The sequence below is a fragment of the Xenia sp. Carnegie-2017 genome, unplaced genomic scaffold (assembly GCF_021976095.1).
Source record: "Xenia sp. Carnegie-2017 unplaced genomic scaffold, XeniaSp_v1 HiC_scaffold_14, whole genome shotgun sequence".
NCBI lineage: Eukaryota > Metazoa > Cnidaria > Anthozoa > Malacalcyonacea > Xeniidae > Xenia > Xenia sp. Carnegie-2017.
Window position 1 is genome coordinate 13,205,500 of NW_025813447.1, and position 25,845 is coordinate 13,231,344.

At 33.2% G+C, this 25,845-nt stretch overlaps 3 protein-coding genes across 4 annotated transcripts; 2 read left to right on the forward strand and 1 right to left on the reverse strand.

Annotated features, from left to right (window-relative positions):
• The first annotated feature begins 17 nt into the window (after nucleotides 1–17).
• LOC124435017 (tetratricopeptide repeat protein 28-like) lies at nucleotides 18–15,039 on the forward strand. The gene is given in 14 exon segments (XM_046984964.1): nucleotides 18–867; nucleotides 5,997–6,144; nucleotides 6,395–8,494; nucleotides 8,497–8,641; nucleotides 8,962–9,193; nucleotides 9,269–9,612; nucleotides 9,710–9,869; nucleotides 9,957–10,530; nucleotides 10,641–11,178; nucleotides 11,544–12,018; nucleotides 12,452–12,683; nucleotides 12,765–12,841; nucleotides 12,990–13,206; nucleotides 13,290–15,039. Coding segments are annotated over 14 exon segments (6,852 nt in total). The 5' UTR covers nucleotides 18–618; the 3' UTR covers nucleotides 14,651–15,039.
• Nucleotides 15,040–15,354: 315 nt separating this feature from the next.
• Nucleotides 15,355–17,385, reverse strand: LOC124434332 (RING finger protein B-like). 2 transcript variants are annotated; one of them, XM_046984218.1, is made up of 7 exons: nucleotides 17,271–17,385; nucleotides 16,838–17,189; nucleotides 16,585–16,635; nucleotides 16,180–16,321; nucleotides 15,808–16,120; nucleotides 15,656–15,735; nucleotides 15,355–15,582 (listed from the first exon to the last, which is right to left on the reverse strand). In XM_046984218.1, the coding sequence occupies exons 2-7, from the start codon at nucleotides 17,169–17,171 to the stop codon at nucleotides 15,450–15,452; spliced, it is 1,053 nt and encodes a 350-aa protein (XP_046840174.1). In that variant the 5' UTR covers nucleotides 17,172–17,189; nucleotides 17,271–17,385; the 3' UTR covers nucleotides 15,355–15,449. The 2 variants fall into 2 exon arrangements, with proteins under 2 accessions (XP_046840174.1, XP_046840173.1); XM_046984217.1 differs by having other exon boundaries at nucleotides 16,838–17,366.
• Nucleotides 17,386–17,665: 280 nt separating this feature from the next.
• On the forward strand, nucleotides 17,666–24,234 carry LOC124434638 (protein moonraker-like). Its single transcript, XM_046984527.1, is given in 23 exon segments — nucleotides 17,666–17,755; nucleotides 17,922–18,358; nucleotides 18,546–18,710; nucleotides 18,878–18,910; nucleotides 18,913–19,038; nucleotides 19,303–19,362; nucleotides 19,443–19,631; nucleotides 19,707–19,857; nucleotides 19,951–20,045; nucleotides 20,219–20,302; nucleotides 20,389–20,643; nucleotides 20,822–20,909; nucleotides 21,141–21,206; nucleotides 21,299–21,375; nucleotides 21,456–21,549; nucleotides 21,632–21,734; nucleotides 21,794–21,985; nucleotides 22,166–22,757; nucleotides 22,846–22,893; nucleotides 23,388–23,579; nucleotides 23,640–23,732; nucleotides 23,810–23,897; nucleotides 23,968–24,234. Coding segments are annotated over 10 exon segments (1,506 nt in total). The 5' UTR covers nucleotides 17,666–17,755; nucleotides 17,922–17,923; the 3' UTR covers nucleotides 20,557–20,643; nucleotides 20,822–20,909; nucleotides 21,141–21,206; nucleotides 21,299–21,375; nucleotides 21,456–21,549; nucleotides 21,632–21,734; nucleotides 21,794–21,985; nucleotides 22,166–22,757; nucleotides 22,846–22,893; nucleotides 23,388–23,579; nucleotides 23,640–23,732; nucleotides 23,810–23,897; nucleotides 23,968–24,234.
• The last annotated feature ends 1,611 nt before the right edge of the window (nucleotides 24,235–25,845 follow it).

Here is a 25,845-nt window from a genome sequence, read left to right on the forward strand (position 1 = left end):
TTTTGAGTTTCCTCAAATTCAAAAAAATTTATAAATTCAAAATTTTAGGAAGTTTTTTTTCATTTTTCGGAGGCTAGTCGTTGTGCTCCGTCGTTTTTCGTTGCTCCAAGCAAATTTTGTTCATTGTTTATGTTTTTATAGTGACATATTTTAATAAACAGTTCTTCTTTTCTATTACTTCCGTCGCTTGATTACCTATCGTTTAAATATAAAAACAGCAAGCAATATTAAAGATTTTAAGATTTGCCTGAAGTGTGCAAGTCATTAAAAATTCCAGACATCACATGTTCAGATATATTTTCTTCCCAGAGGGAGAAGTCATTTCTGTTTATACAGGTTTATATCTCGTTCATACTACAATTTGGCGGCATTTTAAATCATCGCAGTATGGCGTCTATGTAATGGACGGAAACCTCTTTGTAGTGGACCACGTATAATGAAATATTGCTTCTAACATCGCCACACGATGACATTTCGCGTTGGTTACATGTATTGAATTGAACGCAACGTGTCTAGAATGTCGTTGAAAGTATTTTGACTTGTTGTGTCGTGAAAAGCAGCGAGTAACATCTAAGTGAATGCTTTCACAATGCGACTGAAGACCTACTTGCTTTAAGAATGGATTTACAAATTGAACATTCACGATATCAAGAGAAGTTGTTGGAAAAAAGTAAACATGCTTCAAATGCCTACGTGAAGGGAGATTATGAAGAAGCCATTTTATTATACACGGAGGCCTTATCTTTGGATCCTAATAATCATGTTTTCTTTACCAATCGTTCGGATGTTTACTTGAAAACAAAACAGTATGAACTTGCACTTGAGGATGGAAAATTCGCGGCTCACTTACAGCCAAATTCGTCAAAGGTATGTTTATTTGTTTTATGCTATTTTTTATACATTATGCCAACTTTCAAAATATTGATGTTTATGCATTTTCCTAAAATGTACCTGTAAAACGTGAGAGTTTTTATACCGATCTTATTTTTAATATGGCTTGCGGGAGACGGCTTTCTTGGACGAATCGGAAGCGAAATATGAGTGAATTCTTTGCTGTTAGCAGTATAAATATTTACAAAAATTTCTTAGTTACCATTTAACCGACATTTTTACATCGTTGTAACCAACAACTTGCGCTTACGGCTTGCGACTTCAATGCTCAAAGCTCTTTATCCTCTAAAAATTACTAACAATAGGAAGTAGTGCATTCATAGCTTCATATTTTTGTGTATTAATACCTTTTCAAATTAAAACTAAATCCTGCGATTAAGGCATTTATTAAAACACAAAGAAGCTCTTTGAAAACTTCACACGATGCAATTAAATTGTAATTTACAACATATAATTTAGCGCTTTGTAGAATACACTAATCGACTGAAGTAAGAACTTGCTTTAGGTTTGTTATTATATTTGTGTGGCCAAACTGAACAGTGATCTCTTAAATAAAATTTAATTTAGCATTGTACAAAGTTATAGGAATATCTTAAGTTTTTATTTGTACATCTCAAACACAGCAACAATAGTCACATTCTACATTACAAATTTAAGTATTTTATTCATTTATAAAGGTCCTTTATTGAAACAGATGAGAAATTTCGTATGGGAAAAAAACTTTTTATGTTTAAGTTATTTACCATGAATTTTATCTTATCTTCACACCAAATTAGAAAAGTTAGACAACATTGTAAAGTTGTTAAAATTTTCCAAATCTCATTTGAGCGTTTGACAAGCCAAACGCAATTTTAAAAAAAGATAAGGCTTGCAAAAATTGACCGTTAAATTGTCGACTGTAGATAACATTTTTAATTTCAACCAGATTTATCGTAAAAATGAAATTCGTACGACGAATGATAGTTGAATGTACATGGGACTGTTTTAAGCGTTATCAGACTAATTTACTCACAAGTTACTATAGATGAAATTTTCGTAGATTGCCGTGGAGGTTTTTTTGATGACAAATTACTTTTGTCATTTATCTTATTCCTTTTCCTAGGTGTAAATGAAATTTGTAAAATTCATTAGACTTCTCAAACCATTCGTCTTTTTATGATATTTTAACCACGCACGCTTAATTTTACCAGGCAATGTGCTATTATGTTATTAAACTGTCTTACTATGGTTGTGTTGAGCTAAATCATTGAAATTTTGTGGTTTTGTTTTGGTCATATTATAAACACGATTGTTCTAGTGAAGTTTTACATGAAAATCAACAATTTGCTGTACATTTTACAAAAGCGACAGACTGAGAATTTTTTTGTAACAGGCTGATATTAGAAAAGACTGCATTTATGATAAAATGCAATGAAATGGTTTTCAGGTTCTTTAAAGATAAAAGAAGTTAATTAAAATTTGCTTAAGGCGATAAGCTTTCTTTAATCTTGAACAAACATTTCAAAATTTCACTATCGCTGTTTGTGTTCGTAGTGTTGTTTTTTTATCACCCAACGTGAACTCTGTTCTAGGGAATTTTTTGCAAAAATTTTTCTGTCTTGTTTCAAGTTAACAAGTCTGGACATGTGTAAAGTATTTACCTTATGTCTGTATAAACTTGACGAAAGGTCAATTGTTACGACATAGATTTAACAAAAACTCTTACACGAAAACATATTTTTACTTCACCGACAAAAATTTTACATGTTTAAGTAAAAGTTTGTCGAGTTTTTGTTTCCACACTTTAATGCGTCATCATAAGACAAATCTTGTTAAAAAAAAAAAACAAACAAATGGAAATGGAGTCGATTATTTTCTTCATTTACCTGTGATAATATTTATTCAATTTTTTTCGTTCACATTTTTAGACGCGTGACTCCATCTAGGAAAATAACGCAAGTTTTGTGTAGTGAATAAAGTATATTGTTTGTTGTTTTACAATAAGATAAATTTTCCTGAAGTTTTTACATCATAAGATAAATTTTCATTCCCTAATCTCTGTACTGAAGTTTCTATATTAGCTATAGTATAAGAAACAATCCCTCTATCCCCTTGCATACTTTTCTCGTATTTTAGAAAACGACCGTTGTTGTATTTTCATATTGTGCATATTGCAATAGGAGAAATTTTTATTTTATATGTCTTAAGTCATTCATACAATTGAGGAATTTTTCGTGTATTTCCTCACTTGTCTACTTTGTATATAAATATATTATGACAAGCGATAAACATGCCTGGATTAGAAATAGCAAGTTGTGTGTGAATATTTTTCCATTGATGGTTTTTTTCAAATCATTTTTATAGTTGTTTAACATATGTTTTATGTCTAAGACAATGAACTAATTACAACCCCAAATGTTCAAGTATAATTACTTTTTAATTGCTACAATGTCATTATGTCATTGAAATATGCTTAAACTGTAACAGATTTTTTTAACGTTTGTAACTTCAGTGTAGGTAGATCCCTGATATAACATTTGTCAAATATTTTCAAAATATTTTCAAGAGTGATGCTGCAACGTTAATAATAATGGACAGTTACTAAACTGCGTTTTAAATATCCTTAAAATTTATGAATTATAGATGGATGAATATCAAAAGTTGATGATTTTTCATTAAACTATGTAACATGAATCATTTTGAAATTTTCGGAACTATTTCTGTTATCATATGGTCTAGAGAGTATTGTCTGCTTACATTCCAGTAAACGTGTATGTATAGTGTTTAAAAAATTATCTTTTTCATCCGTTTGACGTATATTTGATCCGTCATTCTGTCATCAGCTAAGATGAAATTCACAATTTTCATTCCCAAACCAACGGATTTCATTTATGAATTAACGACATCGGCTTGTTATAAACTGACGAACAAAGCACGAAGCTATTGTGGCTTTCGTTGTTTATGTTTTACATTTATTCAATGGTGAGTTGTTTTTTAAAATCCTGAAATTTTCTTTATAAAATATAAATCAAGTAATACGTCGGCCATTTTACACTCTTATAGACGTATGTTATGTTCATGTTTTCTTGTTATAAAGTAAATTTCTCATTCTTCATTTTATTAGATATTCTTTAGTGGACATTATTGTAAGTCATAATGTAGGTTTTCAAAGTTGAAACTCTAGCACTTTAGTTTATTGCGTTTTGAGAATCCGAGATAATGGGCTTTCATCTTCGTCTAGGCATGCATGGTTTGACCTTGAAGGTTATTAAATTAGTCAACACGCAAATTGGTTTTGTTGACGAGTTAGCTCTTGGTTGTCCATTTGTCCAGTGATTTTGTAATTTTCTAACTTTAATTTTTCTAACTATAATGGTCACTATACATCCACGCCAAGCACAAACGGTCGGTTTTATGTCTCTTTCAAACAACGACATTTCAAATTTCTTTCGGTGTAAATTTATTGTACAGAGAAGTTATTACATCCGAGTTTAATTTCCGATACTTAGAAAAACTTTGGTTTTTCTAGGATTTTTGTCCATATTCTCGTAGGTGTCAGAATTGCGATAAAATACACGCTGCTTGTTGAACACATGATGTATATTTAATATTTATTAATAATTGTTGAATTTTTTGTTGCTGTGTATATTTCGTTTTAATTTTACCTAAAGGGTCGACCTTTACATGCATAGCTCTAATCTTTGTGTACACATAGACCATCTTTGATACGTATTCAACAAATATCGTCTGTCTGTCAAGTGCTGTAGATATTGATTGCTTGTGCCTTGAATGAGAAGTGTGATACTAAGGAAGCACTTTTTTCAAACTGTTAACACTTTTTTATATTTCAACAGTCCGTCGCTAGTCGAAAGAATTTGATGTAGGAATATGCTAGTTGCTTTTATTAATTATCATATTGTCTTAAATATTAGATATTTCATTATTTTTAAGCATCTTTGATCATTTGTGTTGTTTGATCTTTTACAAATTACGCTTTTATTGACTCATGAATGTTTCTGTACTGTTTATAACACATATTTTATTATAATTTTGTATTTATTTACAAACTGTTAACTTTCTGTTGTTTTTCCTTTGATTTTATGTTTGCAATGATTTAAAATAAAGTCAACTAAATGACGATATTTTATATTAAGTTTTATTTAACACTTTAGTCATGCATATATTGTTATGTTGCAATAAGGAGTGCACGAATTTATAAACTGCATGGGAACACTCAACTCTATTTGCTTTGCGTCGACATATCTAATCTTGGTCAGCATTTTTAAGTTGTTATTTGCATAAAACAATACACTATGAGGTAGTTTTAAGCGTATACTGTCGTAAAAGATATCGACCAAGAAAAAATTCTTGTAAAGGCAATGACAATCATGTGTGTATAAATGTTTTTTTTCATTTTTTAAAATGAACTAATTTTGATGCAAAAAAGAATGAGAAGAAGATGTCAAGATAGTAGATAACGATTGCCAAAAATATTCTTCCTGCGTGATTTTATCTGAGTAATTTAGCTGAGTATTATTATTGTACATCATCTATTATCTTGAGTGGATAGCGTCTCGAATAGTGCTGCTTGTTGTACGATATTTGACATCTGTATTATTTCAAACAGAAATTTTCATTAACGTTACACGATACACTAATACTGTGTGTATATAAGTCATAGCGCTGTGCATTGCACTAAAGAAAATTCTTAAATTATTTTTGAAAATATGTAAAACTTTACCATTGTTTACATAAGTTTATGTTCATGTGAACAAAAATTTTAATTCCATACGAATATACCACAGCAACACATTGCTCAATGAAACGATATGCTTTTACTGGTAAACCACAAGACAGTCCTACTGGGGGATATATATTTGGAGTAAACAGTCGGGTAAGCAGTACAGCAGTTTTCTGTTCCCATGAGAAAGTGTACGAAAGTATATTTTAAAAGAATATTTATCTTTATAATGGCGGTGACCGACGTATCTTCATGTCATAGTAATTCTTTATTTCAAATAACTAGGTGGTTTTGAATAGAAACTGGCACTTTTAAAGCAAACTGAAAATATGTGATTTTATTCTTAAATCTATATTTCTAATCACTATTCATCATGTTTTTCTAGGCTCACTATCGTCAGGCTGTAGCTCTACAATGTTTAGGAAAATACTACGAATCTCTTGCTGCTTTTTCATCTGCTTTGGCCCACGATCAGAAAAGTCAGCAGCTGCTTTCTGGTATCATAGACGCAGCTTTAAGATCTCCTTTTAAAGGTCAGCGTTTCATCAGCCTTTACATAAACTACCTAAAATATGTTGTGGAAACAACAGTTTTTAAAAAGGTTTACAGCTATCTAACGGAAATAAATTTAGTTCAGGTTTTTTCATGCCGTAAAACAATATCACTAAGAGATGATCTTTAATGGATATCACGGAAGGTTGTCTTACAAATGATTAAGTTTTGAACAACAGTTGATCGGTGTAGTAGAAGATTAATCTTACATGAAGTTTTCAATTATTGTAGATAGCATCGAGAAAATATTTTCACGTCTTAAACGGGTTAACATGGCAAAAAATCCCTTTGTCGTAGTAACTATAATTGGACAGGAACTCCTTAATGCTGGCCACATACAACCTGCAATCACGTGCTTAGAGAATGCTTTAAAGATTGGTACAGTTGGATTACGTATGCGTGGCTCAGTTATTTCGGCATTGACTAGTGCATATTGGAAAATGGGTAATATATCTCGTTCTGTTGAGTTAATGAAAGAAGATCTCGATATTTGCCGATCGCTTGCCGACAAAGATGGCGAATGTAGGGTTTTAAGTAACCTTGGTAACGCTTATTTTGCTATGAAGCAACACCAGGAAGCATTGAATGCTCATCGAAGTCAATTGATGATTGCATCAAAACATAAAAATATAAAGTCTGCAGCATTGGCACTGAGCTCTATAGCACATGTGTATGTATCGATGAGTGATTACGAGAATGCCATAGAGAATCATAATAAAGCAATAGAAGTATATCGAGAGGTAAAGGACACTTTGAACGAAGGACTGGAACTAGGATATCTTGGTGCAGTTCACCTTCTTGCAGGCAACGTTGAAAAGTCGATAGAATGTCACAGAAAACAATTAACACTGGCGAAGGAATTAAAAAATGACAAAGAAATCGCACTGGCATACTGCAATTTAGGAAGTGCTTATCATGAATTGAGAAATCACGAAGAGGCTGTAAAACTCCATGGTCAGGCATTGAAGAAAGCAGAGACGCTGGAGGATTGGAACCTTGAAGCTCGGGCTTGTGCGGGTCTGGGAAGTGCGTATCGAAGCACAGGTAACCAGAGTAAAGCTCTTCACTTTTACGAACGTCATCAAAGTGTAGCAATCAAGTTAAAAGATCGCATGATGGAGGGTAGAGCTTTATCAAATCTAGGTATAATCTATCTTGAAAAAGGAGAATGTCTTCACGCTTTAAAGCTTCATAAAATACACTTGGCTATTTGTCAAGAATTTGGAGATCGTACTGGTCAAGGACAGGCATATGGTAATATGGGATGTGCATATTGTGCACTTAAAAAATACGATCAAGCAATAAAATATCACGAGAAAGAGCTTGCCATCTCAAAAGAAGTTGGAGATCATGTTGCTGAAGCGTGTACTCATGGTAATCTTGCAGTGGCTTATCAAGGTCTTGGAAAATCAGACATAGCTAGAGAGCATTATGAGAAACATTTATCTCTATCACGCACAAATGGAGATACGCACAATGAAGTAATTGCACTTTTTAATCTTGGTAATTTTCATAGTTCCAGTGGAAACTTTGCTGACTCAATTGCTTATTATCAGAAATATATGTCGATGATGCAGTCGGCTGGCGACAAAAAAGGCGAGAACAAGGCTTGTCATAATCTAGCGTTCGCTCATTTCTCATTGGGTAATTTGAATAAATCCGTTGAATTATACAAACAAAATATGGAGTTATCTCGTGCGATTGGCGACAAGCACATGATGGCCAGAGCTTACTGTAACCTTGGTTTGGTTTATAAAGATTTATGTAACTATGACAACTCTCTGATGTGTCAAACACACTTTCAGAAAATTTCTCATGAGATTGGGTACACTGCTGGTGAATGTAGAGCATTAGGGAACATTGGGGATGTATATGTTTGTACAAATCGTTTCCGTGAGGCTATTGTTCACTATGAACGACAAGTTAAGATGGCAGAGAAACTAAAAGAAAAGGACTCCATGTGTCAGATATATTCTGCTCTTGGGCATGCGCACAAATTGCTTGGTAACACAGAAAAAGCGCTCGTCTTTCACAAAAAGGAGCTCGATCGTCAACGGGAAAAAGAGGATATTCAAGGATTGTTTAGAGCTTTGGATCATATTGGCAGCGATTGTCTGAGCTTGGGACGAACAGATGAAGCATTGGAGTATTTTACTGAACAAAAACTTATCTCTGATCAAATAAAAGACCCTCGCCTGCAAGCCCGCGTATTTGGAAATATTGGACTTGTAAAACAAAGCTGTGGAACTTACCAAGAAGCGATGAAGTATTTCGGAAATCAGATTGGGATTCTTGAACGCCTATTTCCAGGCTCCATTGACCTAGGACGCGCTCAGGGAACCTGGCAGAGTGTTTTTTTATATCAGGAGAGCACGAAAAAGCCCGCGAAATGTATCAGTCATACCTGACGTCATCCAAAGAAGCTGGATCGCCGAATGATGAGGATAAAGCATATCAAGGTCTTGGAAATACTTACAGGTATTAAACAAGTACTTACGGGTTATAAAGAAGTACCTACAGGTATTAAACAAGCACTTACAGGTATTAAACAAGTACCTGCAGGTATTAAACAAGTACCTGCAGGTATTAAACAAGTACCTACAGGTATTAAACAAGTACCTGCAGGTATTAAACAAGTACCTGCAGGTATTAAACAAGTACTTTATTCAGGTTTATTGATGTAGTGCATAAAGGTATTAGTGAAGTACAGTTACAAGAGAAGTACTGTAGAGTATTGAGAATGGTCCTTTATTCTTATTACATACTTTGAATAGTTTATATTAGTTTTCATTGTTTAGGGCACTTGGAGATCTTCAACAAGCTTTGTTTTGTTTTGAAAAGCGTCTTGTTTTCGCTCACGAGCTTACAAAGGCTTCAATAAAAGGTTCTGCGTACGGTGAACTTGGAAGTCTACACAGAAGTATGGGAAATTTTGAACAAGCTGCAGTATGTTATGGTCAGCAGTTAACATTTGCGAACGAATGTCAAGACTTGGAAAGTGAAGGAGAAGCTGAGTGTGGACTTGGGCAAGTAAGTTAAAGATTAGTAATGCGTCACGTTACTTTAATAAGATCATGTGACCATCGATTGTTTACTTAATTATAGGTTTATATTAAGATGGGTGACTATGAAACTGCTTTGTCTCATCATGAAAATGAACTCAAGGTTGCTGATAAACTTCGTAGTAGCATGAGGCAGTCACGTGCCTTTGGCAACATCGGTATCGTTTATGAACTTATGTTTGATTATAAAAAAGCATCAGAATGTCAAGAGCAACATTTGTCAATCGCAGCTGAGGTTGGTGATCGTGTTGGCAAATTAAATGCGTACAGTAGCTTGGGTCGAAATCATTATCTCATGTCAAATTTTGCACAGTCTATATCTTACTTCAAACAAGGTTTAACAATCGCAGAAACCCTTGGCAGACGTGAAGATGAAGCCAGGATTAGGTACGAACATTGTGAGATGTGTATATCACTCAATTCAGATCTTGAACTAGATGATTTGTGAATCTCATATCTAGACACATTGTAAATATTTTTTTAGATATTGGCTTGGCATAACGTTATTGGTAAACAGAGACAATACATGTTCATTAGAGCAACTAGAGAGAGCAATGAATTTGTATGAAAGCTTGCGACATAAAGGAATTACAAATGGTGGATTTCAGCTGTCGATGCATGAACAACAATCTCTCTGTTATCAGGTAATCTTGAGATTTTTTGATGTGAATTATGAGGAAAAACATATTTTTTATGGCAATTGGTTATTGTCCATATTAATAATTGTTTAGGTTATTCAACGAATCCTCGTTGACTCAGGAAAACGTGAAGAGGCATTGGTTATTGCTGAACGTTCTCGTAATAATGATTTTATTGACTTCTTATTGGATCGTCCAGGTGTTGAACGTCAGTATGAGAAAGATTGGTCTTCACTCGAAAGTTATGATGAAATAATGGAAGTTGTAAATAAACAGAACGGAATATTTGTTTATTATTCTCTTGTAATTGGTTATTTATTTATCTGGTTGATTGTCCCTCAACATGGTATCGTAAAATTTCACGAGCTGAGGTTATCCGAGGAGACGCCATCACTCATGATTCACAGGGACAGCGGTATGTCAAATATTTCAAACTCAATGTTAGAAAGATTGGTTGGACAATTTCGTGAGAATATTGGAGTAGAGCCGGCTTGTGGAAGCTCGATTTCAACGATGTCTTCTAGTTTATCAGGAAGTGATGTAGACGAACCGTTAAGTTCATACGACGGTACCCCGTCTGTACCGCACAGTTTTAACGACGCTCATGGTCAGTCTTCTAGGCAATATGGTTTTTCTTGTTCTTCAGAGGGCAATGATAAGAGAAAAGGTAGTGTGACTATTTGTTGAATTGTGTGTTTTTACGTTGACTATGTTCAACTTTATGTTTGGCGCAAGGTTATTGTGCATAGATAAAAACATCTAGGTGTTTGCTTGAAGGTTTTTTAAAAATGAGAAGTCACGACAGAAAAAGAAGCGAAACGTCATTACCAGTACAAGTTCTCTATGATACATTGATTGCACCAATCGAAGAGTTTTTACCAAACTCTTCACGAAGCGATGGTAGCCTTTGTGAGTTGGTTCTAGTCCTTCAAGGTGATCTTTATTTGGTACCATTTGCTTTGTTGCATGGACAATCCAACGAATATCTTCATAAGCGATATTCACTTTTGACGGTGCCCTCGATCAGAGCAATCTTAATGTCAACCAAGACTCCTCAAGGATCACGATCATCACGACTTGTTGTTGGGGATCCACAATTACCGCTATCAATGGATCATTACCGCTGTAAACCAAGTATGCAAGCTGAGGCAGAGCTCGTTGGTAGTTTGTTTGGAACGAAACCATTGACAGGAAATAATGCCAATAAAGATCGGGTTTGCCATAAAATCCAAGAAGCAGAATGCATCCACTTTGCAACTAACACTTCTTGGAAACATTCAGCTCTTGTTTTAGCACCAAACAAGCAAGATGAAAGGTATTTATCTCATTGTTGAAAAAAAATTTACTTTAAATTTTCATTAATTGATGGGGCGGTATTCATTGATAATGGGAAAGTTTTGAGAAGCATTATAATCGTAACCAGTAGTTTGCAAGGCTTGTCGAGCTACATGGTTAAATACTTGGGCAGAGATTCATAAGGTTAAGGTAACAATACAGTTGGGTACACTGAGGGATTGGTAAGTACTTGTTGGTTGTATTCTTGGATAAAGTAAAATAATTATTAAAATTAGTTATGTGTATTCTTTATTATATTGAGGTATTGATAAAGACTATCTGGGTGTACTGAGATAGACAAGATATATCGATAACTTTAATCAACTAATAATATAAATTCTACAGGGAAACTGCTGATAGTTTGGTACCAGTCCCCTCTGATTTTCTTCTCACTGCATCGGAGATCTCATACATGAAAATTCCCGCAAAAATGGTCATACTCAGTTGTTGCCAGAATGAAAGCCGGAATAAAATGTCTATTGAAGGACTGGTATCTATAATACGTTCATTCCTATTGGCTGGTACAAGTTGTATCTTGGTTTCCTTGTGGCCCGTTGCCGAGCCTGCGCACAGGCTGCTGTTGGAAGGCTTCTATAAACGGTTTTTACGTGGAATGCGTGCGAGTCGTGCCCTTGCACACGCAATCAAACTGATAAAAAGTAATAAAGAATATGATCATCCATCAAACTGGGCTGGCTTTCTTTTGATTGGTCGTGATGTTAGAGTTGTCAAGAAAACTGTCCAATTACGTAATACCTTGATTGTACTTATTGAATCAACATCAAACTGCAGAGAGTCTCTTAAAGTCATCTTGCATTTAGTAAGTTTCAACATCATAAAATTCATATTATATTGAACGAGAAAAATTTATGAAGGAAAAGAGTTATTCTATATTCGATATGAATAAAGTTAGACCTTATTCAAACATCGAACTTTACATGAACCGAACACATTTAAAACAAAAGATAATGGGCGTACTCATCTTATTTTTTTGTCTTCAATGCGTTCGGTGCATGTAAAGTTTGGCGTTTGAAACAGGCCTTAGTAACGTTGAGATTTTCTTTAATGTTCTTTGTTAGATCTTATTCTCCTTGTATAGCAGGTCTAGTTTGGGCTTCTTTCTGAGTGTAAACTGAATCTATGAAAAGTTTAAAAAAGTATAAAGTTACCGAAGCTATGGTTTCCTGTTGTAAATCATTAACATTCCATAGTTCTTCGGAATAAACAGTTTTATATATTAATTTTGTTCCAAGATTGATAAAGCTAACCAACGTCTTCTAAACAAGAACACATCTTTGATGTATACAGCTGAGAAAAGTATTGCTACAAAACTTGGAAACACTACTGGTTGGAAGGATGTGTTGTTGGCTGCAGGATTTCGTTTTAGAAAAGAATCGAAAAATCTTCCTGATGCTGTGTTCTTCCCATTAAAGGATGAAAAAGGAAAATTACGTCAGTGTGGCGATATCTTACGATCTTTGCTTGGTAAGTAACAATTGCCTGGAGCTATAAGAATATGTTAAGTTAATGCAATTTATTTAAACAGTGCGTTGAATTGTGCTTCAGGCTTAAGTCCTACAACTTTACAAGCAATCTGCAAAGTTCTTTCATCTTCAAGTCTTGTCAGAACTCTTTTGGAGCTGGTACGTTAACTTCACATAAATATTTCAATCTTCGTTTTTAGTTTGTCTGTTTCTCTTAGTAACTACTGAAATTATCTAAGTTGTTTACAAGTCGTCACGTTAAATTTACAACGAATTTAATTTTAGTGGAAATTTTTCTACTCCTTAGTTTAACACCGTGTTGTCAAGTTTCTCCAAAGGTCTAAACAATGTTCCCGTAACAATTCTCCTCGATTTCTGGCATGTGACCGGATGTCACGAGTTGCTATCCTCTATGGGGTTTGTCCTACTTGGTGTAGGCAAAAATGAAGTGATGCTAAGGTCGGGAGGAACCAACAGTAAACGTGTATTACAATGTGCAGTTGTCGCTCTGAATGCTTTATCTGGTAAGTTTAAGGATATAGTTAATCTTCTGATAAGATTATCTCACACATTTTATATGTAATTTTACTCCTCTGATTTTGATTAGGAGGTCTGGGAACAGATAACGTAGAATTAAATGCAGAGTTTCCATTGCGTCGTGCAGGTTCAAATTCCAGTTTGAAGAGTTCAATTTCGACAATATCCAGCTTTAGCTACGCTAGTGCCGAGAGCACGATCGAAGCACGATCGTATCACGACAGCTCACGAAGCCACGTGAGTGATATTGAATCAATTCTCGACGACTTGGAAAAATGTCAAGAAGAGTCAAGCGTTGATCCTGAGTTTTCGGATGATCATCAAAATAGTCAATATCATATTCCAATTAATGCTGAAAGTCGAGCATTGTCATTGGACAAAAACCACAGAAAAATGACGGTCAATCTGAAGCAAAATGTTTCATCCTCGGATAGTAAGAGATCTCAAAATGACTACATTTTATTAGACTCACCAAAATCACCAGATTTGTTGAGTGCACGTACTTTAGCAAAAACGAAAACATTTTTACCATTAAATGTTGCGGAGAGCTCATTTAGTCCTTCATCAACAGATAGTGGTTTCCTAGAGAAGCCCTCTGTTTGTATTCCTATTCAAGGAAATAATTTTAAAAATGAACCTTGGAACAATGTCATCTTGCCTAAGTCACCAGTTGTTGATCGAAACTTATTTCCATTCCATTCGCATTCCGGTGAAGCGTCAGAATCTCTTGACTCCGGATCGTCGACAAGCGTTGGCAGCCGTGAGCACAAGACTCCTGGAAGTATTTACAAAATGTCAAAAAGGTTGAATGGTGGCTGTAAATATTCTGATAATAATTCTTCTGTCGGTTTACCATACATGATGAAAGGGCGCTTTGAAAGAGGGATTTATGCTACTGATTATGAACACGATAATCAAAAATCGATACGTCGAAATGTCCCGTTACGATCTCGGTCAGTTTCATTTGATAGTGTTATTGACAGTGATGACACCGCTGAGCAAAAAGAACGCATATCTAATGATGTAGAGGTTTTCCATGCACTCATCAAGAGCTCTCGTGGCTCACGCAGAACACGTGGATATAAAGGTAAAATGAATAAAAGAATTTCAAAGTCAGAAGAAATCTTAGAAAATTTTGGTTCTCGCGAAGTATTTTCCTTAGAACTTGATAGCTGGTCACATGACCGAGTTCGTTGTTCTAGTGATGTAATGTCACATGATCGAGTTCGAGGTTCTAGTGATGTCATGTCACATGATCGAGTTCGTGGCTCTAGTGACGCTATTTCTAGGTTGTCTAATAATCCAGGTCATGAGGAGATGAGGTTAAAAAATAGAGATCAATCCACTTCCTTAAAGCCGAGTATCGTGCGACGAAAATTAAACAGTGAATACTTGGCCAATCTTAAAAATCTTCAAGCTTCACCATGTTGAAGTCACTTGAAGAACCATCGTTAAACACAAAATGTTTTGCACAGAATGATTTTCAATGAAATTGCTGGTTCCTTTTACGTGAAACAACGGACAATGAAACAAGTCAGGTGTTTGAAACAGTTGTTTCAACATCATCATCCTAGAACATTAAAAATAATTTAAGATTTAAATGTAATTTTCTGTAAGTATGTTTTTATATGAAAGTAAAATTCTTTTTTATTTACCTGCCAAATTGCCGATGTATTAAAATAAGATCATTCTAAATAGGAAAGAAATTTTAACACATATTCTACAGTATATTAAAATTTTAGTTACGTTATTAATAGTTTTTATATTTAGTGAAATAAGAAATTGTATCTGTATTAATAAAGTTTATTTTCTTCATTCAATTTGTTATTTCGATTGTGTTTTTTAGTAAATGTAGTGAGATATGTATGATAAATTTATGATGAAAATTAATGTAGGTTTTTTTATAGATGACAAATTATGTTGTACTCCTATTGTTCATAAAATACGTTTATTTGCTGTTAGGAGAATTCTGTTGTTTTTTTAAGCCATTTCATCATCTACACGTTTATTAGATACGTGAAAAAAATTCATCAACGAACTTTGTGTAAGATAAGATTTATCAAGGGTAAAAAATTACTGAAAACTAAACGAAAAAGAAGGTTGTTGCTGAGCATGGACTAAAAAGAACAAACTGATCAATGTTTGATAAGTTGTGGTATTGTCAAAAATGACTACTATTATTGTATTTACAAACAACATGTTCTTCTTTAAGCAATAAACGTTCAATTTTTTATGTTTTACGACCACGAAGTACGGCCTGCTGACCACGGCGACGTTCGGCAACGTTCCCAGAAGCAGCTGGTCTCAAGGCTGGAAGTATAACAGAAGTATTCTGGTTATATTGACCTGTACGACCATTCAACCTATGAAGAAATGTTTTCAGTTAAGGCTTCCTTTTAGACAAATAAAAATGAATAAATACTATTTTGTGCTCACGTTTTCGTGACAACATAAGTATCGGTTGAGAAATTTGCTGTGCAATTTCCTTCTTTTATTTCTTCCTTTAACTTTATCAACTGAAGAAAAAGTGAAATGTTAAATAAGATGAAAACAGATGATCGCTTAAACTCTTCAAAAACAATGCTAACTTCTTGTCCTTGTCTTTTGTTCATATCCTCAAGGTAATATATGATATCTTTACATTCAGACATTGTAGGAGAACGAGAGGCTGCTCCACTTGATGGTGTAACGTAAAGTTCTCCTTTTTTGCCAAATGTCACTTGAAGAACAGTTGTTTTACCAGGACTAAACATGTTAAAATGGTCGATATTTGTATCACTTACACTCTCGCGGTGTGATAAGTTATTTTTGTTGCTTGTGCTTCTTGAAACTTGATAATCATTCATATTGTCGTGACTTGCTACTGGTGGAAGAGGTTTGTAACGTTTTCCAGATATTTCTCTACAAGAGAAAGTAGATAAACATCTTGTACAATCATAAACTGAGAAAAAATTTCTTACCTTTCGCTTATGCGCTTTGATAAATCAATATTTTGTTTTTGAGCTTCAACAAGTGCAAGTTTTAAGTTCTTTAGCTCGTTTTCTAACCGTCTTATTTTACTTCTGTAGTAACTCCCGCTCGCTTTTTGTCTGCTTTCAAATGCTGAAAATTGGCCAAATTAAAGTAACGAAATTATTAATTTCAAGTTGAAAGTATCCATTTAAGTATACACATTGTTTATTAGCTGATGCTCATGTTCAATTTGATAAAACAGACAAGGAAATTTTCCGAATCATCGAATGTGCATGTCTGAATAAAATTAAAAATGCTTCGGGAAATGAGTATAATAGTAATTTGTTGCACAAAACCAATAAGTACCTGACAGTAACTGCTGTTTTTTCTTGTTTTTAAAAAAATATACGAACCTGACGAAGTAATAGAAGTTTCATTTGTTACAATTAACTTGAAGTTTAATTCTGTAAAAAATAAATGTTGTTAATAAACAGGAAAACAAAACTTTTAATCCCTCTATACTTTCATAGATTTGTCCGTCTTGTTTAAAAATGTATAAATCAAGTTGCATTCAGCAAAAAAGCTGCTCGATACAGATCGACATAGAAACTTGTTATAAAAAAGAATTTTGAAAAAATTTCCACAGAGATGTAGTTACGCACAAACCTTTATTTTCAGTTTTTAATTTTTCAATTTCTTCATGTAACTTCGTCAATATCTCATGATGTTGCTCTTTCAAGAAAGATAAGTTGTTCTCCAGCTGAGCCTCTTTACGAGATTTGGATTTCAGTGGAAGAGGAGAAGACGGTGCAGATACAATCCTATCACTAGAACTAGATTTTAGCGTCGTATATTTTGAGCCATAATCTCGCTCTAATTGTCCAAGATTCTTGCTGGGGACAACCACTGGATCTTTTGCTATGCATCGCTGAACTTTTCGTCTTTCTAAAGAACTCCGCGACCACGAAGGTAAGTTTGTTAAGGGAGGCAGTTTCGACATTGAGGATTCTTTGTCTATCTTTAATATTCAAATAGTATAGACCTTTTAGATACGTTGTACTGCTGATGTTATAGAAAGTCTCTTTATTTCTTCTCTTACACTAAGTTTTCTTTGCTCGAATGGTTCGAAGTAGGGTGAGAATTTTGTTAAAAACTAAATTACTTGGCTGACAACGGAGCTGCCATCTTTGAGTATTTTCATCTACAGAGACGAGTTAACCCGTGTTGCTAGGATACCATGACAGATGAATATTCTCTATTTTAATTATTTAATTATTTTACTGCGATTTATTATAACCGAGCCATAAAACAGTCAGCCATATGAAACCTTTACTTTGACGAAATACGGAAAATTTTTATAAACGTCAATTTGCATTGTAGATATGTTATACAGTATTTCATGGGGGCAAAAAAAATTGCAAAAAATGATTGATATTATTTACCGGATGGTACCGTATGTAATCGGAATTTGCCGGAAAATATCAACATTTCATAATTTCACGATGGCGGTAAATAGAAATCATTTATAGAAAGAATATGACAAATAGAGAATATCCTTTTGGATTTGACTAATTTTACATTGACGTACGTGTATCGTTTGGATTTTGTATTTAACTAGTATACGATGGAAAAATTTCAGTTTAAAATAGTTGCTGCTAAATATTTAAACCAACGTTTGCAGCTGACATATAAATAGATTGATAGAACTATATAATGGTGAAATACTTATTTTAATATCTCTTTATTAAAGTGATGACTTCAACCGACAGTTTAAATGGTCATTTTTATGGGCCATCCTCTGTATCCCTCGGTACCCATCAAGATCCCTCTGCACTTGTCAACCAGCTTCAGTTTAATCTGCGAACTCCATATTCAATTGAATCAATGAAATCAAATTTTGAAAAACCAAAGCCTGTGTTAATTGAAAAATTTCCATCAGCTCCTATTCATGGATATCGAAGTATGAGTCCTATTTTATCTCATGGTGTAACTTCTTCACCACTATCATCTCTGAGCAATGAACGCCTCAACTTTGCTGTACAGCTAGCTAAGGTTGATGCAAAGAAACTATGGAAAAAACAGAAAGAACAGGAGATGATAGATGATTTGACAATAGTAAAGACAAAAGATTTTAAAAAAATAAATTCAACAGCAAACCAAAAAAAGACAAAACAGATACCAAAAAAGGTAATGACTGTTCATTTTAAATATCACTTTATTTTTCTCTCTAACTTTCCATTTTCCCATTATCTTATTTTTTGTTCCTCTACTGTTTCTTTATCTCTTGTGATCTTTAATTGTCACACTGGCTATTTGAATGTGACAAGCATATATCATTACTTAGAAATAGTTGAGCTTGTTTTCATTGATTAAGGTTGTTAAGAAAGAAAGTCAAACAAGAGTTAAGGACGATGATTTTTACCAAAGGATACCTACTCAACTGCACACAGAATCTGGTGGTGAACAATCTAAAGAAATAAAAAGACTTGAAAAACAGATTCAAAACTACCTGAAGAAACTTAAAGATCTCATTCACAAAGTAAATAAAAGATTGTTTATTCCTTACCCTTTTTACTCACACATTTCTAAATTGGCAAAATTTTACCAACATAATTTTTATGTTCTTCAGTTTGAAATTGCTAAAAGCAAACTTATTTTCAAGGACATGTTTTTTCTCATTTAATATCTTTGATATGTTGTTTGCAGGGCAAAGATGAGATTAATAATAAAGAGAAAAAGTTCATTTCCAACAAAAGAAAGAAAATGTCAGTGTTCTATCAGATGATGACACAGACCAAAGACAACGCAAGAGATCAGAGGAACAGGCATCAAGATCAGCCAGAATTTTGTATACAATTGAATGCCAGGTGATGTGAATTTTTTAAGAATTGATGCATACATATTTATAGCTTATACTTATGTACATACAGTGTCCATCAAAAAAGAAGATCAGTTTAAAATGCTTAGTAAACTATAAATATACTTAAATATCTCCCAAATTTGTGCTGTATGCGTACTTTTATAGCATTCTCTGTTTAATCTAACTGTAAAAATAAACAGAGTCTACTTTTTTTTATTCAACTTAATAATTTAATTGCCAGATGTAAATACTCTCCTTTCACTTTGTATAGATTCAACAACTTGAAGATGAAATACGTAAGAATGGACGAGATGTTAAAGAACGAAGAAAGGTTGAAAAAAGAAACATACATTACATTAAAGAATATTCTCATAAACAATCTTATTAATGTTATATCTTTTCTACTTTTAGATCCAGTCTCTTGAAGGACGCCTCGCTGCCGCTCAACGTGCCATTATCCGCGCTTTGCGCATGCTTATAAACAGTGCACCTTTGCAACCTAAGAATTGCCAATATTATCAAACTTTGTTTCAAACTCTTACTTCGCTAATACAACAGCTTTCAGACTTGTCTCTTTTAATGGAAAACCAGGACAATGAAGTATGGAAAATTAACTGTCAACCATAAATTCTATTCTCTTGTACTTCTGCAACCAATTTGTTTTTCATGTTATAGGGCACAAGTATTCATAAGAGGATAAAGAAGTACAATGAAACCAAAACGTCTGATCCACTGAAAGCGTTTGAGCTGTCTTCAAATCGTGATGTTAACAAAAAATCTTTAGAAAGAAATTTCCCTCATTTTCCGTTGGAGTTTTTCGATGAAAGTATGTGTGAAAAACTACAGGAAGGTTGTAAAAAACTGTGTTTGTATGACTTGAAATGGTTGGTAATGTATTCAAATTTTTTATATTCTTCAGACGATTCAACGTTAACGGTTGATCCTTCCCCAGACCGCAATGCGACATTGAAATCTGCAGTGCAAGCTTTAATGAGAGAGAAAGGGCTAGAAAAGGTAGAGTTGATTTATTATAATACAACTACTTCGTTAAATATTATATATTTACCTAAAGATTATTGATTAATTATGTTCATGATGGTGATTATTGATTACATATGTATATAACGGTGATTATTGATGACATCTGTATGATGGTGATTATTGATTGTGAATGATTTATTATTTAGAAAATTGGTGACAGAAAAATGCAATCGTCGTCGAAATCTGAGAAAACGAGGTTGAAGTCTGTTCTGTTGCCAAAAACAATTCAGGTATTGCATTCTCGAATTATCTTTATCTTTCGTTTAAAAGCGCTGCATTGCAATCACTTGATGTGTCTCTTTCTTTTTTCTTGAAGATCAGAAGAAAATATGGTTTCAAGCCTTCAGAGAAAACAGTAAAAGTGCCTGAAAATTTATCAAATTTCAAAAAAGAAACGAAGTCATCAATTCAGAAGAAAGTGGCGAGACAAAAAACGAAGACGAAAGTTGCTGAAATAAAAACAAAAGAAGAAAGGTTGCATTGAGGATATTTTCGTTGTACCAAATGAAAAAATTACGGTTGATTATAATGACAAAGATAAAAGTGAATTAAATAAAGTTAAGGTTGAAAGGTTTGTCCAAACATAGTTTCATTATGACCTATTTTATTAATCACATAAATCGAGGCCTTCTTATTTGCTGAGGGAAATGTGCGTATTGCAAAAAGAGAACAATTTGACCTTCTGGTACAAAACATATTTCTTCATACGAACATATGTCGTTGTTATACGTTCTTACCTTTATCTGTAGTAATATCATGGATATACCAAAGAATTTGATCTTAGAAGCGGAGAAAGAAATCAAAAACAGACTTCAACCACTACTGGATAAGGCTGAGGTGATTATTGAGTACGAGAACTTATTGAATTGGATGAAAATCAAGATTATCTTATGTATTAAATGAATTTGCACGAATAACGAGCTTTAAAATGTTAGTCTACAAACTTTGCATTGATTTGAGAAAACAGTCGATAATGTTCTACTTTGACTAATTGGAAAATGTTTCAAACTTAGTACAGAAAGTGCATCATTTGTTTTCATGCCATAATCATCGTTAAATGTATTTCAGATTGTTGTCAGTAAAACAAGGAAAAATTCCATCCATACGCATTTTGGCAACGTTATTTCCAAAGTGGTTAGAATCGTATTTTGCTAAATATTCTATAACCAGTTTTGATTTTGTCGATGTTTTAAAGAATTTTAACTTATTGTTCAATGCTCCTGCAGACGATGAATGAGAATGAATTGTTATCTGACATGATACTTGATGATATTTTATTAGATACAGCTCAAGAACTGCAAAGGTAATGATAAAACAGTGATGTTAATCTACTGAACATTATTTGATTAGAGTAAAAATAAATTTCATGTATCACAATTTCAGACTTGAGGATGAACAGGATATATTGAGTGACGAGTCCAGTTTAGAAAATTCTTTAACATTGGATAACATTTTCAAAAGACTGGAGCAATTTGAGGTTTCATTCGTTTGAACCATTTTTCACACTTATGGATATAACTAAACATTTGAACTCAATATTTTACAATATCCACTTTAAGAAAGAAGAAGAGCGCTTACGAAGAAGTTTAAATCATGTTGTTTACACTGATACGTATTGTACAGAACGGAAAAACAATCCTAAATCTTGTCTGGCGTCTTCAGGTGAATTAGAAAGCATTTTTCACGTAAAACATTATTATGATTTTACTTTTTTCCTTTAGATGAACGAGTGAGTGTTTACAGAAGAGATGCCTCTTTGAAACATTTCACTAAATCCAACTGTAAAATTCTCTTAGTTTACCATTGGAAATTCAAAACAGTATTTTTTCCTATCGTGAAAGATTCTTAGATTATCTGCAACGAAGTCATTCAGGAAAATCAACTAGTTTTGATCCTGGGAATTTGATTGAAAAGTAAGTTTGTTTATAAGACAATGGCCCTATAAATTTTCTCTAATATTTCCTATTATTCCAATATTTGTCATCCTATTTATCCCTGGTAGTCTTTTATGAGTAAAAGGAGGAATTTTTTAATAGAGCTTTTTATGTAGCGAAAATTGAAACAAACTTTTACTTTTTAATCTTCACATACAGATTGAGCGAGGAGATTTTCGATGAAATTATTGAAGAAGTTGCTCGTGAATTCACTGGAGCTTGTGATAATATTTCCGAAATGATGTTTCAATCTGAATTTTTGAAAGAACAATAACATGTTTTGCAATTATTTGATGGAAAAAACATTGACTTTTTCATTGTATTTATACTGATAACATTTTCCCGTAAAGGCGAAAGTTGATTGGTTGACAACTGTCTGAGCAACATTAAATTTGTCGGGGGCAGTGAAAAATTATGCGAGTCAAAATGTCGAATGTTTTTGATTTACGAAACAAGTTCCTTCATTTTGAAAGTGTGCATTAAATCTTCCTTTGTATTTTTGAGGAAGAATTGCTGAATAATGACCTTTAATAGAACTACTCTTGGTAACTTTGCCTTATGAAGAAAATTTGCAAACCAGCCGAAACTTAAATATTAAATACAGTAAAACACTAAACTAAACAATGAATAATTTCCCAAATGAACAATATGATCTCAATTATCATGAAATAAGTCAGCATAATGCGTTTATAAACCGAGTACAATTTGGAGAAAATGTTGAATTGCCTCAATACCACGACAATGTACTGTTGTAAGTATAAACTAGGTATTTTACTCTCAGACTCTTCTATGCCTTTGTTAAGTGTTTGAACAAATTTTTATTTTAAATCATTGTTTAGTGATCCATTTGTGCAGGTAAAGAAAAGAAAAGCGGAAGATGATTATAGGTTTGTTGTGCTCATTAAACATTTACTCATGTAATTCACAAGATTGACTGAATGTAACTTACTGTCACAGATGAAATGTTGTAGAATTAAGTTGCTGGTTGTGAAGGAGTGACTGAAAGATACCCGTCCACTCACATATAATATAAACTTGACTTCAACCCTAATGCTAAAATGTAGTGGATGGGTATTCTGCAATTTAGTTAGTTATAAATTATCACATGTTGTTGAACAGGAATTCTCTGTTTACTGTTTAGTTCATCATGTTTTTGTGACATGACATAGTAATGTAAAATTCACTCACATAAAATATTTTTATTGATTGTACTATTTAAGCATTTTTACTTTATTTTAAACAAAACCAAACCATAGTTGTCAATGAATATTTGCTATGATATACTGAACAATTGATGTTTCTATTTGTGCCTATATGCGTAATTTCATTACATTGCACTCTAAAGTAATACTGTTATAGTAATAAAGCTTCAAATTTACAGGTCAATGTGTCCAGGTGTGAAACGTAGAATTACAGATGAGCACATGGCTGCAGAAATGAACACACTTTGCTTAAATAATGAACAGAAATATTGCCATAGTGAAGCTGTATTTAATCCTACTGAAATGGTTGATACACATTTTGGTTATCAGTCCAATAACTCAATGGTTCTAAATGATACAGAAGAAAAAAGGTAAATAGGAATGAACTTCCTTATTTTAAATGAAAATTTTCACTAAGTATTTTACAATAGTAGAGAATATCCTATCTTTCAATTTACTGCTTCAATGGAGGAGATTTTAAAGAAAAAGAATGATATTTTACCACTGCAGATTATTCAAGAAATGTAAGTTTTGATGAATGTTTCTGTCTTTGCCAATGGTAAATTTTAAATTGTCTGTCTTTATTTAAATGATATAACAGGCGTAAACCATGTTTGGCTATGGTGCCTTACACACCACGAGTGAACTATAAAGAACAAGAGATTGCACAACAACATCTAAATGAAGTGGTAATATTTTTTTATATAATTTCCATTTCTCTTTCTTTTTAAATTCAAGTTGTCTTTTTTTTTCTTTCAGAGAGAAAATGATGAATGCTCAATAGAGAAGATGGATGATGGTAATTTTGTGTCATAGATTTTGAAATATTAAACAAAAATGTACAGTGATTGACAAAATGTGTTTCTGTGTAGAAGGGTTAGTATTTTTGCTTTTCGATAATGTTTACTTTTCGAAATGTTTATATTGTACACTAAATATATCTGGGAAACTTAACTTTCTTCAAATATTTATAACGCATTAAATGTTAAAATAAATAAATTCTACAAAGTTCAGCATATCTATGAATCCTGCATTTGTTTATGCTTCGTCATGTTGCTTTGCGTCCAGCTTTAAGTGCTCGCAATCTGTTGGCCAAACGCTCTGTACTGCTTCGCTCAGTTTCAGCATTAAACTCATCTTTGAATACATTTCCTTTTGGTTGTTCAAATACGGAATCATTATATAATGATTTTCCTGCCTCACTAGGAACGTAAGCACTACTTGTTGTGACATTCTCCAACGAACCACGCTGCGTTTGTTTTCCTTGTTTTGTCATCTTTTTTAAGACCTGAACCAAAGCATTAGGTGAAACATTTATTTGAATTAGATCTAAAATGATTTGGAAAACATCCGGATCCAATGTGACGCCACTCAAATTGCACAATTCAAATAATTCTTGCTCCACTTGAAAATTTCCTTTTGGTTTTAGTCGCTCGGCGCTTCGAGAGCCATTTACTCGATAGTTGTCCGATATTGATTGACTCGTAGACATTTTTATTTTCTTAACCTTTAAACCTTTAAATTAAGTGTCAAGAAAAGGAGTTAAATGAATTAATAAAAGTCGATAAGAACCATAGAACTGTTATAACACCTGCAAGGATAAGTCAGGGGGGGGATTGAAACCAGATGATGTCAGCCATGCAGGTCGCTTGAGTCTTTTTTAAACTAAATGCAATTTTTATATTTATAAAATTTTAAAAGTAAACTTTGCGTTACTTTTTTAAATACTGCTAAATTTGAAGAATATTGGTATGTATTGTTAAAAGAAAACAATAAAAAAAACAATGAAAACTGTAGGTCATTAAATAAGATATATCACTGGAACGTTTTTAAAACGTAAAAGGACGTGAATCATGCACTATTAGTTTTATAAAATGCCCTAAATATTGAAATATTTTTATGTATTCAGTACTTATTATTTATATATATTATAGTTTATATTACTGTTCACTGCATTGAACTCAATGGATAAGTCTGTCCGCCATTTTGAAATTGTGCCAGAGTATGATGTCATTCATGTGAACATTGGATGTGAATTAGGAACAGGAAGAGATCACAAAAACACAAGTTTTGCCATTTTGCTGCATTTCTTATCTCTATAAGCTTGTAAGCGTGAGCAAGTTTAAAGGAATTTTATCAACAACACTCAACCAACAGTTGTTGTCACACAAAACAAGACACCAAATCTTAGAAATAGTCCATACACATTTAGAGAGTTGTCTGGAAACTAAAGATTGCTTTCACATTAGGGATAAAGATTGGAGAATGCGCAGACTGGAGAATGCGCAAACTCTCAAGTTGAAAATAGGGAGCTAAGGCAAATTTACGTTGCTTTGAAAAGTTTAAATGTCTTAAATTAGGCGTAACGATAAATTCCAGCAATTCCTGTGCGTATTTACATGTTGTTTTCGCCGCAAGCAAAAAATCAGCAGACGACTTTTTTAGATGGTTTTGCTGTAGCCAAACAAACTGAAAACTTATACTGTCTCAATGTTAAACGTTTTTCATACATAAAATATTAAATTAATGTAAAACTAATACATCTATATAGTGTTCAGTCACACAACGCCCACTTTGTCATTTTTATTCACTAAAATTTAAAAGTCAAATTATCATTGAGTCAGAGCACTTTATGTA